Raw genomic sequence first — 20,910 nt, 5'->3', positions numbered from 1 at the left:
GTTAAACTGCAGAGATTATAAAAAAAATAGCATATTGCTAACAAATTTCTATCTAAATTGATGAAAAAGCAAAAGACAGGATTTTGATTGTTTTTTCACTGCGTGTTCTTTTCTTTTTTTTTTAACTTCTAGCTCATCATCAACTGATCTTTCCTCCGGTTGGGAGCAAACAAACCTCCGCAGAGTGTCGGACCAGTTCAGCTCTCTTGGCAGCATGGATAGTCTAGAACATGTGTCACACCCGTACCCTGCTGGCCAGCTATCACCTGCTAAGTCCAACAACAGTATGGAGCACCTTGGAGGAGGAAAGCGTGACTCTGCCTACAGCTCCTTCTCCACCAGCTCAGGCACACCAGACTATACCCTCTCAAAGAGCAATGCTGCCTCAACAGAGAATGTGTTGTATAAAGTAAGTCAGTGGGATGCAGGAGGGAAGCACAACAGTGGCAGAAACAGCCAAGGCCTGATGGAGGGAGGCAAGCAAGATGACAAGCTCACATACTTTCAGATGCCAGGAGGCTGCGATGCTCCACACACCGATGACCAGGCCGGCTCCCGCCACTCCACTTCAAGTAGAACCAGCTATGGACCTGTTTGGAATGTTCCTGAAAAAAAGAAGACCACCTCCCCCTCTCCTCCCCCACCACCCCCTCCTACACGCAGTGACAGTTTTGCTGTTACCAAGGTACATGAGAGAGGGCTCATCATAAGTCACCCTGAGGGACCTAATTCACATGTCCCTTGTAAGACCTCTATGGAAAACCGCTGCAGCCATAATTTATCCCCGAAAAATGACAGGGACACTTTTTACCCTTCAGCTGAGACATCCAACCTTCAGTACAGTTCAAACAAACAGTACTCCCTGTCCAGCAGTGACGTACGGCAAGGTCAGGCGTCCCACATTAGCCAACCCCATCACCACAGACACCATAGTGACAAAAGCACTCCCTACTCTCAACCCTGGGCTGCATCTGGTCCAAAGCCACAGAACATTAGTGGCTATTTTTGTAGCATGCAGGAATTGCCTACAAATGGTTCTGGACAGCACTTTAGTCAGAACCAGAGAAGAAACTTAAGCACCTCGCAGGCAACCACAGCTACTGACCAAAACACTGAGAGCAGTGGACATAGCCGATACTACTGTATCACTTCATGCCAATCCACTCAACCGAACCCCCAGTCCTTGTCAGGGAAACCTGAGGACAGGAAAAGTATCACGGGTGTGGACGTGACACAGGCTGGAAATGAGCGGAGCTCTCTTAGCCCGCATTCAGTCACCAAAACCAAGTATCATCTGCCCCAGCAGCAGCAACACTCCTCGCTCAGCAGAGACAGTAACGGACAGAGCAAGCACCAATTTTCCACTGTTCTAGAAACCTCTGTACCGAAACCTGGTTGTGATGATAAGGGAAATCAGAGAGGACACAACTCATCAAATGCAGAAGCTCAGCATGCGATATGTCCCACTGGGAGACCATCTGAACAACGGAGGTCTCTTCCTCTGCAGCACAGAGAATTACCCCAAGACCTCAGACATACCAGCCAGGTAAGCAGCAAGATCTGCCCACAGGCGACCCCCATGCTTCACTCTCTGTCTGTTGATGCTACAGGCCGTGATGAGAAATCAAGAGACACAAACTGTGAGGAGTCCCTTGAAAGCAAGCAGATGAGACGCAGCGATCGTTTCGCCACGACATTAAGGAGTGAGATCCAGATGAGAAGAGCCAAGCTTCAGAAAAGTAAAAGTGCCGCTACCCTCCCTGGTTCTGAGGGTGAGACTGAAGAAGATCAGGATCTCTGGAAGACAGCTGAAAGCAGCACCCCAGCCTCTGCTGGTAGCCCCTTCACCAACACCTACAAGGATAATCTGAAGGAAGCACAAGCCAGAGTGCTCAAGGCGACTTCTTTCAGGAGGAAAGATCTGGAGCCGGTGTTGCTGGAGCATCCTGCCGCTGAGGCCTCACCCAACTACACATCCCCAACAATGGCCTGGAAAGATCTCACTCCTCTACCAACAGTGTCAGAGGCAGGAATGAGTAAATCGGGGTCGGCGGGTGGTCAGGTAACTCGCATCGGTAGCCGAAAACGCTTTCCAACAGAAAAGAAGGTGAAGTCCTTCTCTGAACCAGACAAAATCCATGAAGTTGGCATAAAAGAAAGACTCACAAGCAATGATAACACCAGCTCCTCACTGGACCAACAGAAACTCTTCAAAGAAAGTCAGAAACCAGCATTCCCCAATCGCATGCCCCCCCATGCCTATACTGAGAACCCCTCTGAGACCAAGGGCCAAGGTCTTGTCCCCTCCAGTGAAACAAAGCACACACTTACAGGGGTCAGGAGCAGAGAGTACACTGAGGAGCTCCAGGGAGTTCCACACTCCGCACACAAGCAGTCTGTCCTAGACCAGCAGAGACTAGGCACCTTCGCAGAATACGAGGCGAGGTGGAGTACACAGAAGAAAACTCCAGAGACGAGAGCTTCAGGACGATACCGGTCTGCTGACAACATCCTGGATCCAGGGCCAGAGGAGAGAAACAAAACAGCCTGTTTCCATGAGAGGTCCCGGTCCTCTCCCTCAGCTGACTTCTACGGGCAGGTGAGACGCGGTCTCATTCCTCATGATGCATTTAATTTGAAGCATAAACATTTTATTGAAACAAACAGAAATGGGGGAAGTGTTTTAGTGCCTTGCTTTCAGTGTTGTAGCCATGTCACCAGTTCTCGAGTTCGAGTCGGTCTTGAGTCCCCAGTGTTTTTGTCCAAGTCACCACTCAATTTTCAAGTTGAGTGTGAGTCAAGTCCAAGTCAGAGTTATCAAGAAGACTCGAGTCAAGTCATCATTCTGAGTTCAAGTCCAAGTCTGGAGTCATCAGGAATCGAGTGTAGGTCGAGTTCCAGGATTGCCCCCAGTGCTCCACTCTGGAAACAAAAAAGTAATAAGCATGTCAAACAGTCATACATCCTTCATGATGTCAGTTAACTATGTAGTAAAATGAATATATGAATGATGACTGAATAGATAAAGAATCTTAATGCCATTAGTCAGCAGTAAAATGTGGAAGAAAGAACTTTAAAAGTCAATAGTTTTGTCACGTGTAATAATCACTGTTATTCAGAAATGATGTGCAAGCTACTTGATAGCAACTGTTCTATGACAACCGCTCCTTAAATTGCCCGGTCATGTAAGGTTATAGCATCTCATTATTCAAGTTTAATTCAGCTATCACATTCTCTACCTTCACTCTCTGGCATTCTGTTTTATAATGAATGCTGAGCAATAATCCACCAAACGATAAACAATACCAAGTAAATCATTCACTGAAAACAATTTGAAGTTTTAAATGTTGTTGAAACATTGTGTAGGTTGACTGCATCGTCATCAAGTGAATTCAAGTGAAGAATTATGCTTTATTATTTTTAGCTGTTTGCTAATATTACAGTAGCCACTTTTGTTTTGAAGGCCAGGCGTCACTGATGCTTGTGTGCTCAGTTTCAATTTCAAGTCTGATGGGACAAGCTGACACTGCGGTGCACTGTATTACCTTGCGTGTGTTCATTTGACTTGGCAACGGCAAAACAATTGTGAGCTCATATGCGTCAGCATTCAGTTGTCTTAGCAAAGGCAACAGTGACAATCAGAATTGTAACCTAAACTGTTATTTTTCATGATACATCTCAGGAGACTGAAAGTGTGTTATACTTGATGCTTGGACCCAGAGCTAAGAAACGCTGCAAAAAGTAACATTATCAACACTGTCACATCGTAGAGGAACACTAACGCATAATGACACGACTTATGAACACGATTATGGAAAAGTCCAACAGTCGCCTCACTGTGATATCATCAAAGCACTTGGTTATATTGATGCGATTCTGCATGGAAGGCAGCCGCCTGCTGGCTTGTTGTATATTTATTGATAAATGAACTCACTTGACTCTAACGAAGAGACCTCAAAACAGATACATGGCATTTTAAGGTTTGTCTGGTCATGGAGCCTTCATGATGAAACCTTGTTGCCTTGCTAGGCTACACATCCATACCCTAACCCAGTATCAGTCGTTAATTTGAGAATGCGGTTGGTCACATCCTCACGTCAGTGCATAATTTCTTAAGGTGATTCCGCAGCACTCTGTCAGGTTTCTAGGGTGTACAAGTGTGAGTCCAGGTTGCACCGGACATTTTCAAGTTGAAAGAGCCTGAGTCATGAGTCATCAATTTTGCGACTCCAGTGCTTGCAGATATTGAAAGGTGGCTTTACATTTCATTCAGACAAACCGACTGGTTAAAGTCAAAGGCACAAGGGAAGGAGCCAAGTCAAATAATAACCAATGTTTGTTCATAATGACACACCCTCAGTTAAAGGCAGCGTGAGGGGCACTGATTGGCTGAATTTACTTGCACTTGCAGTATGAGTTGGTTAGAGACAGGAATTAGGCTCCTGGAATAAGAGGAAGGCTCTTTTCTGTAGGTTTAGCAGACATATCCGGATCACCAAAGATGTGTATGCCCTACTTTATCGACAGGAGATTCCTGCTCCTGCAATAAAGCCTGAGGCAGAATATTCCCAAAAGGAGACTGAACCTGCTGAGTCACTCAACACTGCCACAAGGTGAGTATTTTGATTGACTTGCAAATACATCTGTCTGTCTCTGATGGGAATACTTTTTGATTGGTGCATTTGATTGGGGTTTCACTTTCTGGGTAATCCTGAATAATCTGAGGTGTATGAAACTAATATTGCATATCATTAATGGATAGAGTTGAAATAAATGCAAGTTATTTTGTGTCCAGTATTCTGCTTGACAGTGTCTTTATTATTCTCTCAGCACATTTTGTGGGATATCTTGGTGTTTCTGCTCATGACCTTGATCAGGAGTGGAGGGCATCAGTTTTGGAGTAGAACAGTGAAGTCTTTATGATCTGTCAAGGCATACCAGTGGCACTGCCTTTGGCATGGAAGTGACAATGTAAGCCATTTCTCTGGCTGTGCTTTGTGTCGTTAAGTGGAGGCTCACTCTGTAGGCGAGGCATCTGCCCGCGTGTGACACTGAGGAAGTGTTTCTTCAGTCTCCCCCCAGAATGTAAAGGGGGTCATAGTCCAGGGGGTCAGCCTGAGGGGATGAAATTTAATTTAAAAAAAAAGGACTGTTAATTTGGAGTGAAAGTTGTTATCAATGATCAGATGGATTGCCACAGCATTATTTACAGAAAATTAAATTCTCAGAGGATAAATCCTACTGATTTAGTGCTGCCAGTCTGAGGGTTATGCAGCAGAGCAGGGCTGTCCACAGTGGGACCAGGGACCAAATTTGGTCTCTCAAAAGGTTTGTTATGGCCTGCCAGATGTAAATGATAGAATCATTAGTAGTAGTAGTTTCAAAAATGATGTAAATACCCGTTTATGCTGTTTTTCTGAGGTAAAAATTCTCTTTTACATATTTGGGATTCCTAATAGTTAGTAATTTGATCCAGTGGCCAAGTGACGCTTAACACAGGATGTAGCATGAATGAAAGAAAAGGAAGAGGAGGGGACAGCGGAGCACAGATACAAATTTCAACAACACAGTGTGTGTTTGTTTTTGGCCCATGGCCCTCCATGTAGTTTGAAATTTGGCCTTCCAAAGGAAGAAGTTTCGGCACCCTTTTAACTAGCTGAGTACTTACAATTGCAATTTGTACAAGAGCTTTGGTAATTGTAATTTTGTGTTGGTGTATGCTGCTGACCACAGGTTAAAATAAGGCACACAGAAATATAGAGGCGTGTGTAGTCACAGTGCATCAGACATGTCTCCATAGTGACTGTTTGTTTAGTGGGCTGGTTGACGTGTTCATGAAGATTGACAGTTTAATTTGATGATCCTATAACAGCTCTTGTCTTCTGAAAACAGTGACGTTGTTGTGTGTCTGAGTGTCCACCTCTTTGATGATGCTATGTTAAAAATATCAGCCATGACCATCCATTCAACGATTGAGTGGAAGCCAGCTCTATTTTGGTCCGACTCCATGCTTCAGTTTACTTACTGGGAGGAGTAGTACTTCAATCCATGTAAACAACCGTATACCTTCTCTGCCTGCCTCAATCTGGACCTTTTTAGTTCTCTTGCTTGCTTCCTGAAAACAACATCATTGCAAAATAATTGGTCACAATGAGTTGAGCTGTTTGGGGAAGAAAAAAAAAAAGCCAACTGTTTATTTTGTCTGGTGAGGTTATGAAGATGACTTCATTGACTTGTTACCAGTATTTCAGGAGTTAGAATCTTCTCTCCCACACATGAAACTCATCGAAGGGTGTAGAGTATCTTGTCTTGAGCAACCTCATTGTAAGAGCCACACACCATATGACACTCAAGTTTGCATTACAATAACAGTGGAGAGGAGGTTATTGTCATTGGAAGTTGAGGAGATGAGCTAAGGGAAGCTTGCCCCACCCAGATCGTGTCACTGATACAGGCGGAAACCAACAGGTGGCTTGTGAGAGCCTGTAGATACAATACACTCGCTGCTATGGACATGACAGGGTTAAAGTGCCTCTTTGGGTGAGTTGGAATTTTATTTTCGGTAGTTAAGGAAACATGCAGTTGCTGATGTTAAACTACTCATCTACCCAATGCTCACATTGCTGAGGCAGCTAAAAATGTAATCTTGTCAGGGTCAATAACTTAAAGATTTTGTTTGTCTCTTAATGTCAGAAGTAGCATGTGACAACTCTGATAGGCAGCAAAGCAATGGTAAAAACTGCTTTATCATATGAAGGGATGGGTATTGGTAAGGACCTTACAATATGTCTCAATGTACAGTTTTATTTCTTTGTATTGCTGTATATCATACAAGGGGCTTGAATACAGATACAGTATCCTGGGAAAAAAAAATAAAAAAAACAAGCAATATACTGCTCTATTGATTTTATACATACGCACAGCTAATTGCTACCAGAGTAACTCGTACTTTGCATCACTGGGATCACATGTCATGCTTGTGTACGGAAACTTTCTCATACTTTCTCAGAGCTGAGAGTAAAGCACAAGAAGGGAGCTGAAGCTTCAGTAACAACATTTCTCTTGACTTGTCAAAGCCTATGAGAATTCCAAGCTGGAGGTTTGAATGACGGCATCTGTCCGTCTTCATGTCACCACGCTGTATCTTGTGACTTAAGTATCAGTGCAAGTTTGTCTTTTTCTGAGTACTCCTAATTGGATTTGTATTGGAGCACTCACATGCATGCAAAGGTGATCTATGAGCGTGTTTTCAACCATACACTCTACATGTCGCCATAACCTCAAAGGATATAGCACGTAGTCTGGTTGACAACAACTCAAGCCTCCTATGATGTGTAACTTCACCTACAAAGAGTTAAAAGCCTAAATGGGAATCAGGCAGGAAAAAATGATCTGCCTCTTTCTTTGCACTGGAGGAGTATTTATTCCTCTTTGCAGACTTGTGGGAGCTGAAATATTCCTCGTCAGGCTGCCAGATGAGCAGTTACCAGGGAGGAGACTTTCAGAAGAGAGGGAGATGTGTGTCTTGTCATGCTGGCACAGTCTAATCATAGTGGCTGCTGGAGGCATGCTACAGTGTATTATTTGATTGAGCTACAGATGACAGCCCATTGCTGTGTTTGTAATTAAAAGCTTTTTACTGTGTTTGTCAGCTTCTCTGACAGAGGGCCTGGGGACTGCACAGTGGGAGACAAGCCTGTGGAGTTAGAATGTTACCCAGCGCCTCCCCCTCCACCCACGACAGGAGCCAACCCTGACTGCAGACATAGAGCTACCCCTGCAACTGTGAACCACAGACCCACATCCATCTCTCATAGTCTCCCAGAGTCTGCCCTCGCTCAGCCTGAGGACCACCGCTGCACTGAACCACTGTCTGGACCAAGAAGGAAGCCTCCCCCACCCAGATGTCCAGAGATCAACTCTCACGAGTCCCTCGATAGTTCCCAGAGTGAAGACTTCACCAACGGCTCCTCCACCAGTGATCCTAACTCCGCCTTTGTCACCACCCACTCTCCAAGGGAGGATTCTGAGCAGGGCAAGGGACTCGTGGACAAAGGACAAGGGGCAGTGCACCAGCTCTCTGCTTCCTCTCCCCCGGCTTCCTCCGGCAGACCTTCAGGGCTGGCCACTATGGAGCGGCAGCGCTCTCCATCACCGCAGTTTTCCCCACAGAGACTCAGCGATAAACCTCCGGTCTCTGTTCAAGATGAAGACTCGATCAGGTACCATTTCTGTCCCAACAGCATCCACACAAGTACAAATGTTGCTATTGCAGTTATCCGGCTTAAGCTTAGTTTGAACTCATTGTACTTTTCTGCTTTTTGTACAAAGGAGCTCATTGAGAGTTAAAATGTGAGAGGCATCAAGCAGCAGGACATGAGAGGGATTCTCTGCATATCTGTAAAAGCCACCGGCACTTCAGCTAAAATGCCGACAGTGTGACATGAAACGGGGCCGTTTGTTCATCTTGTTGATTCTGAACTAATTGGTATCATCTGTAGTAAACCTATGGCTCTGCAGTTTGGTTATTACAGCTAGCAGAAAGCAGAGCAGGGGGAGGAGTCCAGATGTCTTGGATATTCTTGCTCACTGGGCATGGAAAAAATCTCAGTTGCCATAATGCAATGAAACTTAAAATCAGCATACACCGCAGCAAGAGTTTTTCTTCTTTCACAGAAAGACACAGGGAGACTTTTGCGGTAAGCTTATTCCTCTCTTTCTCTCATATTTCAGGAAGGAACATGTGATAGAAAACCAAAATACCACAGTGAAGAAAGTACCCATCAGGATTGTGCACTCAGAGGGAATCACAGAGAAGGAGAGCTGCCCATTCTTGCGGCAGAGTGAAACGCCTGTTGCTGAAGCTGAGGGCCCAGACATCTGCCGGCTCGGCAGCCTGGGAGCTGCAGGGCAGGACTCTGTCTTCTGTGCTTTTACTCGGCAGAAAGACGTGGACAGTATGCCAACTGCTCAGGTAGACCGGAAGTCTCAGAGAGACTCATACATGACCACTGTTGGGAATCAAATCAACTCCAGCCGCCAGCAGCCACCACAGCCCACAAGCAAGGCAGGCAGCAACAAAGCAGCTGTGACCACAGGTCTGTCTGAGGACCAGAAGAGGGAGGAGCTGGCCAGGGACATCATGGGGAAGGATAAATCACTGGCTGATATTCTGGACCAGAGCAAGATGAAGACCACCATGGATTTGATGGAGGGCATCTTCCCTCAGGGCGAGCAGCTGCTGGAAGGGGCTCACCAGCGCAGGAAGGTTCCCTCCAAACAGACAGCGACCCGGCCTGCTGAGGAGAGGTCAGCCTCTAACTTCAGCTCCTTTACTGGGCCTGAGAGAGGGCCAGGCTAGATTACCAACTACCTGGAGTCATTTTAGATATGGGCCTTATTTTCTCATGTTCTGAGTCATGTTCTGAGTCAAAATGATCAATTCAGACAAAAAAAGACACACATGTCCTGTAAGGTGCTTGTTTTTGCCGTCAGGTGTGCTTCCGTCCATCTGTTTTTATGCACATTTTCTACATAAGTATTATTATAGATATGACAAATGTTTTAATGCTGGGGGGACGTGGTAAAGTCGGTCTATCAAAAGGTGCACATGAGTAAGTGCAATGGAAACAATTGAGTGAATAAATGAGGATGTACTTCAGTCCCGCGATGGTCAGGAACTCTCCAAGAGAACATGGCTGGAACATTAGTTGTTCAAAACTCACCGTGGCCGTTGTCTGATAGCAAGTTTTATATCATTGTTTCGCTGCACCCTTGACTTCTACAGTGGTTAATGGTAGAATTTTTGCACCACCTACTGCTTTCCTCCATGAACAAAGCAACACTCCGGAGTGGGATGGAAACATGCGTTCATTTTTTCCATTTTTTTTTTTTACCATATTTCTGAAAATTGAGGTCAAATTTATTGAACATATGGACAGAAAGCCAACTGTGGAGAGGCTCAGATTGTTACAAGTGTGTGACAACAGATGGACTTTCATGGCATCAGTCCTCTATGAATATTACTGCGTTTTGGAGTGACAGGTTTAGCTGTTATCCTGCAATGTTTCATGTGTCTTGATGCCAGGACAACTTTAGCTTTTCACAAGATATCCAGTCATGATTACAATGACTAGACACAACCTAATTGTGTTTTAATCCACTCGTACACAATCGCTCAGCGCAGAAAAATAAGGAAATCCACAGACATCTGTATTTTAACCTAACGTTAATACGATGTTATGCTAATTCTAGTCGTCTGTATTCCAACATCCATGTCTCTCTTGATGGCTCTTCAACTCTTACTCGTGTCATCTTCCTGCAAAAACTCCCCACCCACCAAATTTCAGGGCAAGACAGAAGTCTAGATCTGTAAGAGCCGTCTCCACAATGTTTTGTGACAGTCGCAATAACAACCTGAGTGCAAAAACAAGTACATCTCACACAGACAATGTCCGTGTTGCAGTTTAAAACATTCCGGCTCACTCTGATTCCAACATACTTTATCCTGTCAATAGTTGAAGAAGACTCACGTTTAAAAACGCCCAAATTATCCATTACCATGTGCTCTGTTCCACATGCAGTTCACCAGCTCTGATATGTCTTCACCTGTGTGTGGAAGCCTGCAGGTGAATCCAAGACAAACACTCCTGTCTTTTTGGGTCTTTGACTCACCGAGTCTTTCTAACCGTCCCAAACTTGTTGTTTCAGTTTGATGAATGCTTCCTTTTACACAAGTAAGGGTGTTTCCAGATTCCATTCCCCCAGATTACTAGAAGATTCTGCCCATCTTGTTGACAAATGTCACCCAAAGATAAAAAGAACACGTCATATCCTGCTGTCAGGATTCTCTTGTCAGTTTAACTAAACAATAGCAAAATGATCCCAACTTCATTGAAAGCATTTAAAACAAAGAGGTCCGTGAGTTTGATGGAAGTAAGGATGGGGGATTAAACTGTCAGGAATTTTTCTGTGTCTGGTGGGATGAAGGATTTGCATGAAGACCTTGTGTCACTCAGTGAAGACTAAAAGAAAGAAACAAATATGTTGACCCTTTCTACAGAAGCTTACTGCGTTCACCTGAGAAAAATGATTCCCTGTTTTGTTTTGTTTTTAATTACTGAGGTACATTTTCAGTAAAGAAAATCAGATTTTTCTGAATTAATGAGATCTGTTTCCTTTTTTAAATTCTGCAATGTTTTCTGAACAAATGAGATCATTTCTGAGTAAAAAAAAAAAAAAGATAATTTAACTTATCTCACTTTTTTTTTAAAAAGGAAGATATTTTTCCTCATGGTAAACCCATCTCATTCATTTAAGAAAAAATGGGCAGAAATGTTTACTTGCCATGAAAATATATCTCATAGCTTAAGGGAAATGGGGTCAGTGAGTGCACTAATGCTCTGTACCTAAAGCAACAAGCTGCAATGAAGCTTCGGTTAAGGGACTTTCTGTCTCACATGAGGTTTATGTCAGTCTTGCTTAAACAAAATTCTGAATTCATCCAGGAGAGATTGTTCTGGCCCTCCTACCAAACAATTCAATGACTAACTGTTTATCTGATACTCCGATTCGTAATAACACTGTTTTGTTATTTATATTCTAGAGAAAAGGAGGACAGTATGGCGGCTGCCGGCACCATGGTAACGAGCTCTACATATTACAGTACATCTGCTCCCAAAGCTGAACTTCTCATCAAGATGAAGGACATGCAAGAGCAGAATGAGGAAGACTCTGAAGATGAACTGGACATTGATCTGGCCAATAAGAAGGTATCAGTCACACATTTGGAGCACATCTGTATTTACTTCCCATGTGATGAAAAACTAGGAAGTACGCAAGGGAAATGAATACAGGAAATCTTGAAGTTAAGTTGAGGGGGAAAGAAACTTCAGTGTGCCATGTTTGCTTGCCATCTGCAGCAAGAGCTGATCGACAGCCTCAGCAAGAAGCTCCAAGTGCTGCGTGAGGCCAGGGAGAGTCTTCAGGAGGACGTCCTGGACAACAACGCCCTGGGAGACGAAGTGGAGGCCCAAGTCCAGCAGGTCTGCAAACCCAACGAGTTGGATAAGTTCCGTATGTTCGTTGGGGACCTGGACAAAGTGGTGAGCCTCCTGCTGTCCCTGTCAGGCCGTCTTGCCCGAGTGGAGAACGCTCTCAACAGTCTGGAGGAGGATGCTACGCCTGAGGAGAGAGTGAGTACACACAAAGCTTAAACATCTACTACATTTTTGTGTTCTCACACAAGAGGACTGAACGGATGTCACTGTTTTTCTCCAGCGTACGTTAACGGAGAAGAGGAAGCTGCTGATCCGACAGCATGAAGACGCAAAGGAGCTGAAGGAGAACCTGGACCGCCGGGAGCGTGTGGTGTATGACATCCTGGCCAGCTACCTGCAGGAGGACTGCCTCACAGACTACGAGCACTTTGTCAAGATGAAGTCTGCACTCATCATCGAGCAGCGCAAGCTGGAGGACAAAATCAAACTGGGCGAGGAGCAGCTCAAGTGTCTCATGGACAGTCTGCCGTTAGAGCAGAGGTTGTCTTTGTGAACCAGGCTCTCGGTTGTTTTGCTCTAAGTTGCAGTTGAAGCTGGTGTCCAGCAGAGGGGGACACAGACTAACAACCTGCTTGGATTTATGAGTCATTTTTCTCAGAAATCTGTGGTGAAACCTCAGCTGAGCCACTTCTTCGTCTTCTAACCGGAATGCCATAAAACCACTTGGACTGCCAGCATCAACATGTTGTGAAAGATGCTTTATTCCTGGCATCAAACAACCACTGTATCGAATGTCTTTCATGCCATTTTTGCTTTGTTTTTATTTTGTTTTTGTTTTTTTTAGTAATTTATTATAGCCTTTTGAATCTGTACAGGAGGGGACAGTATTTTATCTTGAACTGATATGAGCTGCCGTGCTACCTGATGTGTTAACACGCTGAGAAACTAGTATTTATCATGTTTAAATAATTTCACACAAAATACTTTCACACGACTTGATTTGGCCGAATATTTCAGTAAATACAGGGGTTTGTTTTGTCCGGAGCCCTTGAGCGAGGAGCTGTGAGCGTAGAGAATAAATACAAAGCTAGGAGACGATCATGTTGCCTCAGTTTAGTTATTTTGAGGCCTCGAGAGCTAACTTTTTCACAAATACATAATAAGTAAATTGAGGGAACTTGTACTTTCTTCTAGAAATAAAAATATTGTTTTCTCTATTTCCACAAACGTATTTATTCCTTTCTCCAAGGCTCCATAGTTTTTTGCTAAACGACTGTATATAATCTAGTGGCCTTTTACCGAGACTTCTGTGTCCTCACTTTTCTGCCACATGAAATGGGATAAACTGAGAGTGTGCAGGTTTTAGAGAGCACTTGTTCAACTTCACCAAACAGAAGAAGCACTACACATTCAGACTTTGGCTCAAATGAAATCTACATTTGAAGTGCCTGGAAGTCACCACGTTGTCACGGCGATCACTCTCCAGTCTTAAAGTTGCGTCTGTCAGTGCTGTTATGCTTCAGTCACACTCATGAAGTCTTGCTTAGATGATGAAATGGCCACATACACGTGGACCACTTTTGTATTTTTTATAGTCTTGTTAATTTACTGTGTATAGACACTCACGGTGGACACATAGTTACCACGGTCATGACTTGACTTCCAAGTTTAATTTGAAATCTAAGAACGCTTCAGGTTTTGCATTAAGAGAAAGGAGCAAAAGGCATTTTTGATCAGGTGGACCGTTGGTCCAGAACTGAAGACTGTTGTATTTCTAACTTTTTGGAGGACGTTTGTTTGTCACACTTGAATATGTTACAGTTTGACTCACTTGACACACTTCTACAGCCTGATTCTTAACACTTCATCAGCTGTGCTTCTTTATGTCTAATAAAGAGTCTGCTGAAGCCAAACGCTCGCGTCCTTTGGGGTTCTTGACTGGGATCAGCTCATTCTCCAGTGTCATTTATTAACTCAGCCACGCCATCACATCTGCTGATAATGCGGACGGCGAAGACTTTGACGTGACAAATATCTTTACAGGCACACGAGTGAGGTAAAATGCGGACAGCGACTAGCGTGGTTCCTGTGGAAATACCCCCTTTGTGCTGAGAAAGCCCGACCTGAACTGAAGCCATCAAGGTAAGTAAAAAGGATCAAATGTCACCTGGATTGTTTTATTCCCTCACTTAACTGGAACGATTTAAATGGACAATCATTAACCACAGATATGCTTGAACATCGTGTGCCAACGGTTACTGAAAACATTTTTTGGAGTACATGTCTATTGATGTAAATTTACCCGCTGGGAGAGATTCCCTGGAATCTCCAAAGCTAATCGTTTTTTTCTCTCACATACTGATCAGCTGATGTGTTGTTGACTCTGAAAAGAGGTACGTAAAATGTAGTAAATAGGAGCAGGAATGTTAACGTAATACTGCATTACTGAATTAAGGAAAAATTACACAAAGCAAGTCAAATTTAACATGCAACTCGTTTTACAGCCAGTTTACGTAACCCATGTTCTTGCATCGCGACGTGTATTGATGTGCGCCAGTAAGAATACAAGTGGAGAGATCTGCAGTGAATGTACAGCTTCACCTGGAAAATAAGAGTACCGACTGTAGAATGAAGCAATGTGACCGATCACATGTAAGCATGTACATTTAGGCTCACAATACAAGTTGTGAGAGCGAATAAACCTTTTATACCACAGTTGTGAATACATGTATGAATAACTACGCTGTTTTTCTTTCCCAGCAGAGAACCACACTCAATAAATGGAATTTAAAATGGAATTAGTCATTAAAAACCTCTGTGCCGTTTAACAGTAAGAGTACGTCATAACGTTGATGAATATTTAGTCTTGTACGAGTGCTGAATAAGTAGCAACTAATCATAAATGATCATTTATTCAGACCCAGCTTTCATCATCTTTGCTCTAACCCTTAAAGTTAACATGAGCTCTTTAGTAAAAAAGAAAAAATGTACTAGACTCATTAGTTAACAGTTAACTAAGCAGCAATTAACCATTATGCACGTGCTGTCCTTGTATCTGACACCTTTTATGTCTCATAATTCTTGTGCCTGAAAAACTTTACCTTTTTTTCTTTTTTTTTTCCCAAAAGGGGGAGTTACTGTCGTGGTTTGTTGGATTTCATGCAGATTTTTCATGACTACAATGCAAAATGCTAATTACTCAGATGGCACTGACTGTTCGGTTCCAAATGTTGCCCGCATCAGTTCAGTTCTCTAAGGACCCACATCTGGTCCAAGTCTTGCCCAGCTCATTAAACGCGGTTCACATCTGGCCCACACATCCCTCGCCCGTGCCGGAGCTGAGCCCTAAGTGCCAGCAGTGTCCCAGATCAGGTCCAGATGTTCTGGTAAAGTTACAGTGCTCCAGATGATGTGAACAGGCGATAGAGGAAAAAATATTACTTGTTTGGAAAATAAAGTGAGAAAAATATCGATAATTAAACGGTGATCGAACCCTTTAAGTGTGTCCTCTGTGGTTTGGCGCAATAATGGGTTCTCACAGGTTCCCTACTTGTTTCTCATCCTTGTTCCAGTATGCTGGGATCAGTGTTGCTCTGAGTTTGCACCTTTTTAACAGAACTGGATGCTTTTGTTTGCAGCTGCAGTGATGGATGTGCGGGTAGCTGCATGAGCGGAAACCATCGCCGTGGGCGGGATGATGTACCTGGCTCACACGGCTCACTGGCAGTTCCTGGGACTGGTGGCAGGATGCCTGGCATGGATCCTCACTATGACCACAGCTGGCATCAACGAGTGGCGGGTGTGGCACGTGGCTGACATGTCTGTCATCACCTCAGGCGTAGCCTGGGTGGGTATCTGGCGGGCTTGTTTCTACAGCCACGCCCTTCCCAACATAGAGAACTGTCAGAGCATCAGCATCTTGGACGACTTTGTTCCAACGGAGATGATTGTGGCTCAGGTGCTGATGATGCTGGCAGGCATCTGTGGCTTGGCAGGAAACATCAGCGGCTCAGTCGCTGTGAGGATGGCTTACTTCTCTGTGGACGGTCGTAAGAACATCAGGCTGGTCTTTGTGCTGGCAGGGACCCTGTATGTGCTCACGGCAGTGCTCGCCTTGGTGCCACTGGTGTGGAACATGAGATCTGTGCTGAACAACAACACCATAGACTTCCCTCCAGAGTTCCACCTTCCTCCAGCTCCCATCAGGCAGCAAGTGGGTTCGGCAATTGGTGTGGGCATCTTTGCCTCCATACTGATGCTCATCAGTGGGCTGCTTTTCTTCTGCTACCAGTACGTGTGGGAGGCCCTGAGCCCAGAGGCCCCCCGAGATGCACTCCACGGTCCCCAGACTGAAACAAGCCAGCCAGACAAACAGGGCGTAGAGAATCCTGCGTTTGACAACCAAGGCGTCCCATGATTCCCCGCTGGTACGACGTACTGATTTACTATAGCAGATTTTTCCTCCATCAGACTTCGTCAAATGTTTTTTCAAAGAAAAAAAAAAATCCATTTAAAACACAGTGCCACTAAATCCCAATGTGAGAATGGCTGGAGAACTTTTCTTCTCAAATTGTTGGCTCTCACGTTTTATTACCTTAAACACTGAGCTACACATCAATCCTGGACTGACCTCCATCTCTCTCCTCCAACCGCCGCCTGCATCGCCCCCCCCCCCCTTATTCCCTACTGTTACACCGGCCTGCGCTCCCCTTCCATGAACCAGTCTGCCATCCAGTCCCCCATCAAGCTGGCTTGCTCTCCCTGCCTCCCCTTCCATGAACCAGTCTGCCATCCAGTCCCCCATCAAGCTGGCTTGCTCTCCCTGCCTCCCCTTCCATGAACCAGTCCACCATCCAGTCCCCCATCAAGCTGGCTTGCTCTCCCTGCCTCCCCTTCCATGAACCAGTCTGCCATCCAGTCCCCCATCAAGCTGGCTTGCTCTCCCTGCCTCCCCTTCCATGAACCAGTCTACCATCCAGTCCCCCATCAAGCTGGCTTGCTCTCCCTGCCTCCCCTTCCAGAAGCTTCCTTCTTCAGCTGTTGTTAACATTTCCATGTTTCCCACATTTTGTATTGTAAACTGTTGTCTTGTCTGTACCAACATCTACTGCACGTCTGTCCGTCCTGGTGAGGGATCCCTCCTCTGATGCTCACCCTGAGGTTTCTCAGATTTTTCCCTGTTAAAAGGGTTTTCTATGGAGTTTTTCCTCAGTCAATGTGAGGGTCTGAGGGCAGAGGATGTTGTTATGATGCCATGAAGCTGGGAGACAAACTGGTGGGGAAAACGGGCTCTACAAATAAAATTGCCTGGCCTTGGATGTAAAAGGAAAATACGACATCATCCACTTCTGCAAAACAGAAACCTGACGGTAAATGGAATTGAATCTAAAAACAAAAAAAACTACAAGGAGTAAACAAGAAAAAACTGTGATATGCTCATTTTTAAAAAAGATGACAATGGCGCATATAACCAATGCAGTTAGGTAAATTAGAATAACTGCTTTGAACAAATATTCTTGTGAAGAACATGGCGGTCACTTTTAACTGAGAGACACACAGCAAGCATAGCGCACTTTCCCCTTGTCGGGGGAGAAAAAAAATCTCCAGATTTTCATGTGGAACTGCACAATTCTTTGATCGGTCCGGTCACATGACCAATGCTAAGTCTAATATACTCTCTCCTTTTATGTCCCAGCGTTTACTGGTAGAATTATCTGTCTCTTTACCTGTGAAACACTCCGCTAACGTTCACTAGCTGGTTGCTAACTTGCCTGTTGTTGGAAAGATGGCAACCTGTGTTTACCAGAACTTTTCACTTGAAATTACTGCCTGTTCCATACAGGAATTTGTTGGTTAAATTCCAACAGTGATATAAGGATTAAAGGGATTAAAAAAAAAGATATAAAAGCTGAAATATTTATAGTAATAATACTAATTATTTTGTTTTTCTATTTTTTTTGGGGGGGGGGTAGGATTATGATCCATCAAATTTGATTTTGAAATTTTGAATGAAAACTGCAATAGAGGTGGGTTAATTTACAGTTGAACAATACATTTTTTTCTTCAAAAACGATACACGACAATGCATCGAACAGTGAGGTACCTCCACATGTTGCTGTATAGCCACAGCTTGACCCACGCTGGGTTTTTGATGCTTTGCTGATGCTGGTCTCCTCTTTCTGGACTGCGCCTCATCTGCCATCCTTCACACACAAGTGCAGCCTTTCCTTGTCACATGACTGCTTTTGCAAATGTGCAGCTCATGAAAAAGTGCTACGTGTACATTTCAAAAACCAGCAATCCCTCTCATAGCACTCCAGCGTTGGGCGAAGCAGTACAGGAAGGCTGGTCGACCCCTCTTGTAAGACATCTCAACTTGAGTCTGACCAGGGGAGATGAGCTGGATATTAGTTAGATGTAGATATTAGTATATTGGTTTAGTTTTTTAGTATGAGTTTATTTTTTTCTCAAAGGAGCCCTAGCAAACTCCATTAACAGATTTTGATTGAAACTACAGTATTTTTTGAAAATTTAAATGTACATAAAAAACAAACTTCTACCCTCACTTGAGTTTTTTTTTTTTCCTTTTTGAAAAGTAAATGCATAAAGCCCTTTTTATATAATCTCTGATACAGCAGATCTTTTATTTATGTGACCGAGCAGTTCTTTTCTCTAGCCGCATCTGCACGGGGATTTCAACTTTGTCCTCGTCTCTCGTCAGCAGCTGTGTGTCCAATACCGTCTAAAAAGGACATGACAGTTTCATTTTGTCCAGCTCCTCAGAAACTCTCTCACTTCCTCCTCTACTCAGTTGCGACAGTGCAATGCCATCCTCTGGTGATATTACATATTTGCTCCAGACCAGTTGATGGAAACACACCTGACATGAAGTTTCTTTTGGCGACATATCCACAGTTGGCTTAAAATCAACTTTACAATTCAACAGAAACTCAAAAAGGGAGTCACTATTTCCTCTTGGGGTACAAAAAGGTATGACAAGGTGTGCCAGGCCAGTGCCCCCTGGTCTTCAAGCATGCAAACTACACTTCTAATATCAAAAAATGTTAAAGATAGCAATTCATTGTGCATGAATATATCTATATTTGTTGCTGCAGTCAAATCCCTGATTCAGTCCTCTGTTAATTGCAGCCAACCAGATTCTGTTTATTGGTCCTATGATGTGAATACAGATACTGGATTAAAGTTCAGTGAGAGTTCATGTAAAACATAAAAAGTTTATCACTTGTGTTGTCCAATAGTTCACTCTGAAGTAGAAGCCTGCATCTTCCCGTAGAGACCAATCAGCGTAACGTTGACAGGAACCGGGGGAGGTGACATGATGTGCAATGTGGGCTTCTAACGGGCCCCATGTGAGGAGGGATCTTAGCAGGTCAGGTTGACTTGGGGCCCTGCTCATGTGACCTGGGTGGGAGGCTGACGAGAGCAGGCATGTGAATATGAAGAGGGGGCCGCGAAGAGTGATCGTTGCCAGGGAAGGCACACGCACACACACACACACACACACACACACACACACACACACACACACATACACACTCTAGCCCAGTGGCCTGCTGCACCTCCCTGGAGGCGGCTAGCTGCAGAGAAGCAGAGAAACAAAAGACCCTCTTCAGCTGAGCACTGCTCTCTGTCAAAAACACGAGCCCTTGAAGTGGATGAGTGGCAGGCTTTTCCATGAAGGTGGTGAGGTTGCACGCAAAATCCGCCTATGTGGTATTGGAACATTGTAATAGAATTACCTCTAAAAACTGTGCAGCAACATTCCTCCAGATAAGAGAAAAGTATTCACATAATTCATCCTCAATTCCCACTCGTCTCTCCCAAGTCCTTCCCATTCCACTTGCACATTCCCCTCTGCTGATAAGCCTGACATAATACCTTGAGCTGGTTATGTTTTATCTAATCTGTTATGCTAAGTCATTTACTCTGAGCTATAATGGACGATAAGAAGGGTTTTAAGGAAGGAAGGTGATCAGTAACATGAACAACTACTTACAGTTCACTAAATCTGAGGCTGATAAACTCCTGACAGATTTGGTTTGGTAATCATCTGAAATGGCAATGAATGAAATGATCAACTTGTTATAGGGGATAGCAAAGTCTGATGGTAATCTACTTGAGGGTTTCCATAGTCAGCCACCCTATGATTCACTAATGATTCTATAATTCCACTTTATTGACCGAACCGTTGGAGATCAAAAATACTGCTCAGGTTAAACTTTTACTAAAGAGACCATATGATAATCTTGTGAAGTGCAACTCATTGTCAAAGATTAAACCAACCTTCACAACCTTTTTGGCTCTTGTCAAAAAAGCAATAACCTGTGTAGGTTAAAAACTGCTCTCAGAGGTAAAATCATTTCATATTTCATTTGTAAAAAGCACAGATTAGAGGAATAATTATTGCATGAGAGCTTTGAGAATGATTAAACTGTACCAACAAGTTCAACTCAGCCTCACCTGTTGCTTGTGCCTCCTCGCGTGGGAAATTTTTTGCAGAGGACCATTAACTTTTAATTTTTTGTACGTTTTCCTGACAATAAAATTAGCAAGAGAACATGAATTCATCCTTAGTATTTATGGAAGAAATAGAAGAAATTCAATCACTTGCTGTAGGAGTATTTCTGCACCCTAAAAAAAAATCATGTGGCGCCATATCATGAGCTATTACCTCAAAGATATGGAGAAAGAGGGACTGCGTTCATTTGGTTCACGGGTTATCTAGAAAACAGATACTTATACATAAACTCACAGAAACCAAAATTGTTCAGAGTAATGTGTGGGATTCCTCAGGGTTCAGAACTGGGACTGTTACCGTTAATTTTGTGCATGAATGGTATTTGTAAGGTGTCAAAGCAATGACATCATTTCAGTTGCTGATGACATAAAT

General features: G+C 43.9%; 2 protein-coding genes across 5 annotated transcripts in view; both read left to right on the top strand.

The window, feature by feature from the left end:
* Positions 1-13,906, top strand: part of shroom2a (shroom family member 2a) — a 36,650-nt gene extending 22,744 nt beyond the window's left edge. For all 4 annotated transcript variants that reach the window (XM_086224964.1, XM_086224965.1, XM_086224966.1 and 1 more), the window contains 7 exons: positions 133-2,599; positions 4,528-4,613; positions 7,653-8,222; positions 8,734-9,309; positions 11,606-11,771; positions 11,922-12,194; positions 12,280-13,906. In XM_086224964.1, coding sequence (XP_086081090.1) covers positions 133-2,599; positions 4,528-4,613; positions 7,653-8,222; positions 8,734-9,309; positions 11,606-11,771; positions 11,922-12,194; positions 12,280-12,552 — 4,411 coding nt within the window. In that variant the 3' untranslated portion in view covers positions 12,553-13,906. The remainder of the gene's footprint in view (positions 1-132; positions 2,600-4,527; positions 4,614-7,652; positions 8,223-8,733; positions 9,310-11,605; positions 11,772-11,921; positions 12,195-12,279) is intronic.
* A 1,787-nt stretch (positions 13,907-15,693) lies between these two features.
* On the top strand, positions 15,694-16,416 carry cldn34a (claudin 34a). The gene has a single exon (XM_086225210.1). It carries the CDS (start codon positions 15,694-15,696, stop codon positions 16,414-16,416), a length of 723 nt encoding a protein of 240 aa, XP_086081336.1.
* Positions 16,417-20,910: the final 4,494 nt, after the last annotated feature.

This window comes from Aulostomus chinensis, chromosome 14 (assembly GCF_037954235.1).
Source record: "Aulostomus chinensis isolate RoL2024-O1b breed Wild chromosome 14, RoL_Achi_v1.0, whole genome shotgun sequence".
In the NCBI taxonomy this organism is placed as follows: Eukaryota; Metazoa; Chordata; class Actinopteri; order Syngnathiformes; family Aulostomidae; genus Aulostomus; species Aulostomus chinensis.
Note: the sequence above shows the minus strand (reverse complement) of the source record. Positions and strands in the feature narration are given on the sequence as shown.

Excerpts from the sequence above, each read along its gene's own strand:
- cldn34a (XM_086225210.1), top strand. The coding sequence starts at position 15,694 with ATGATGTACCTGGCTCACACGGCTCACTGGCAGTTCCTGGGACTGGTG.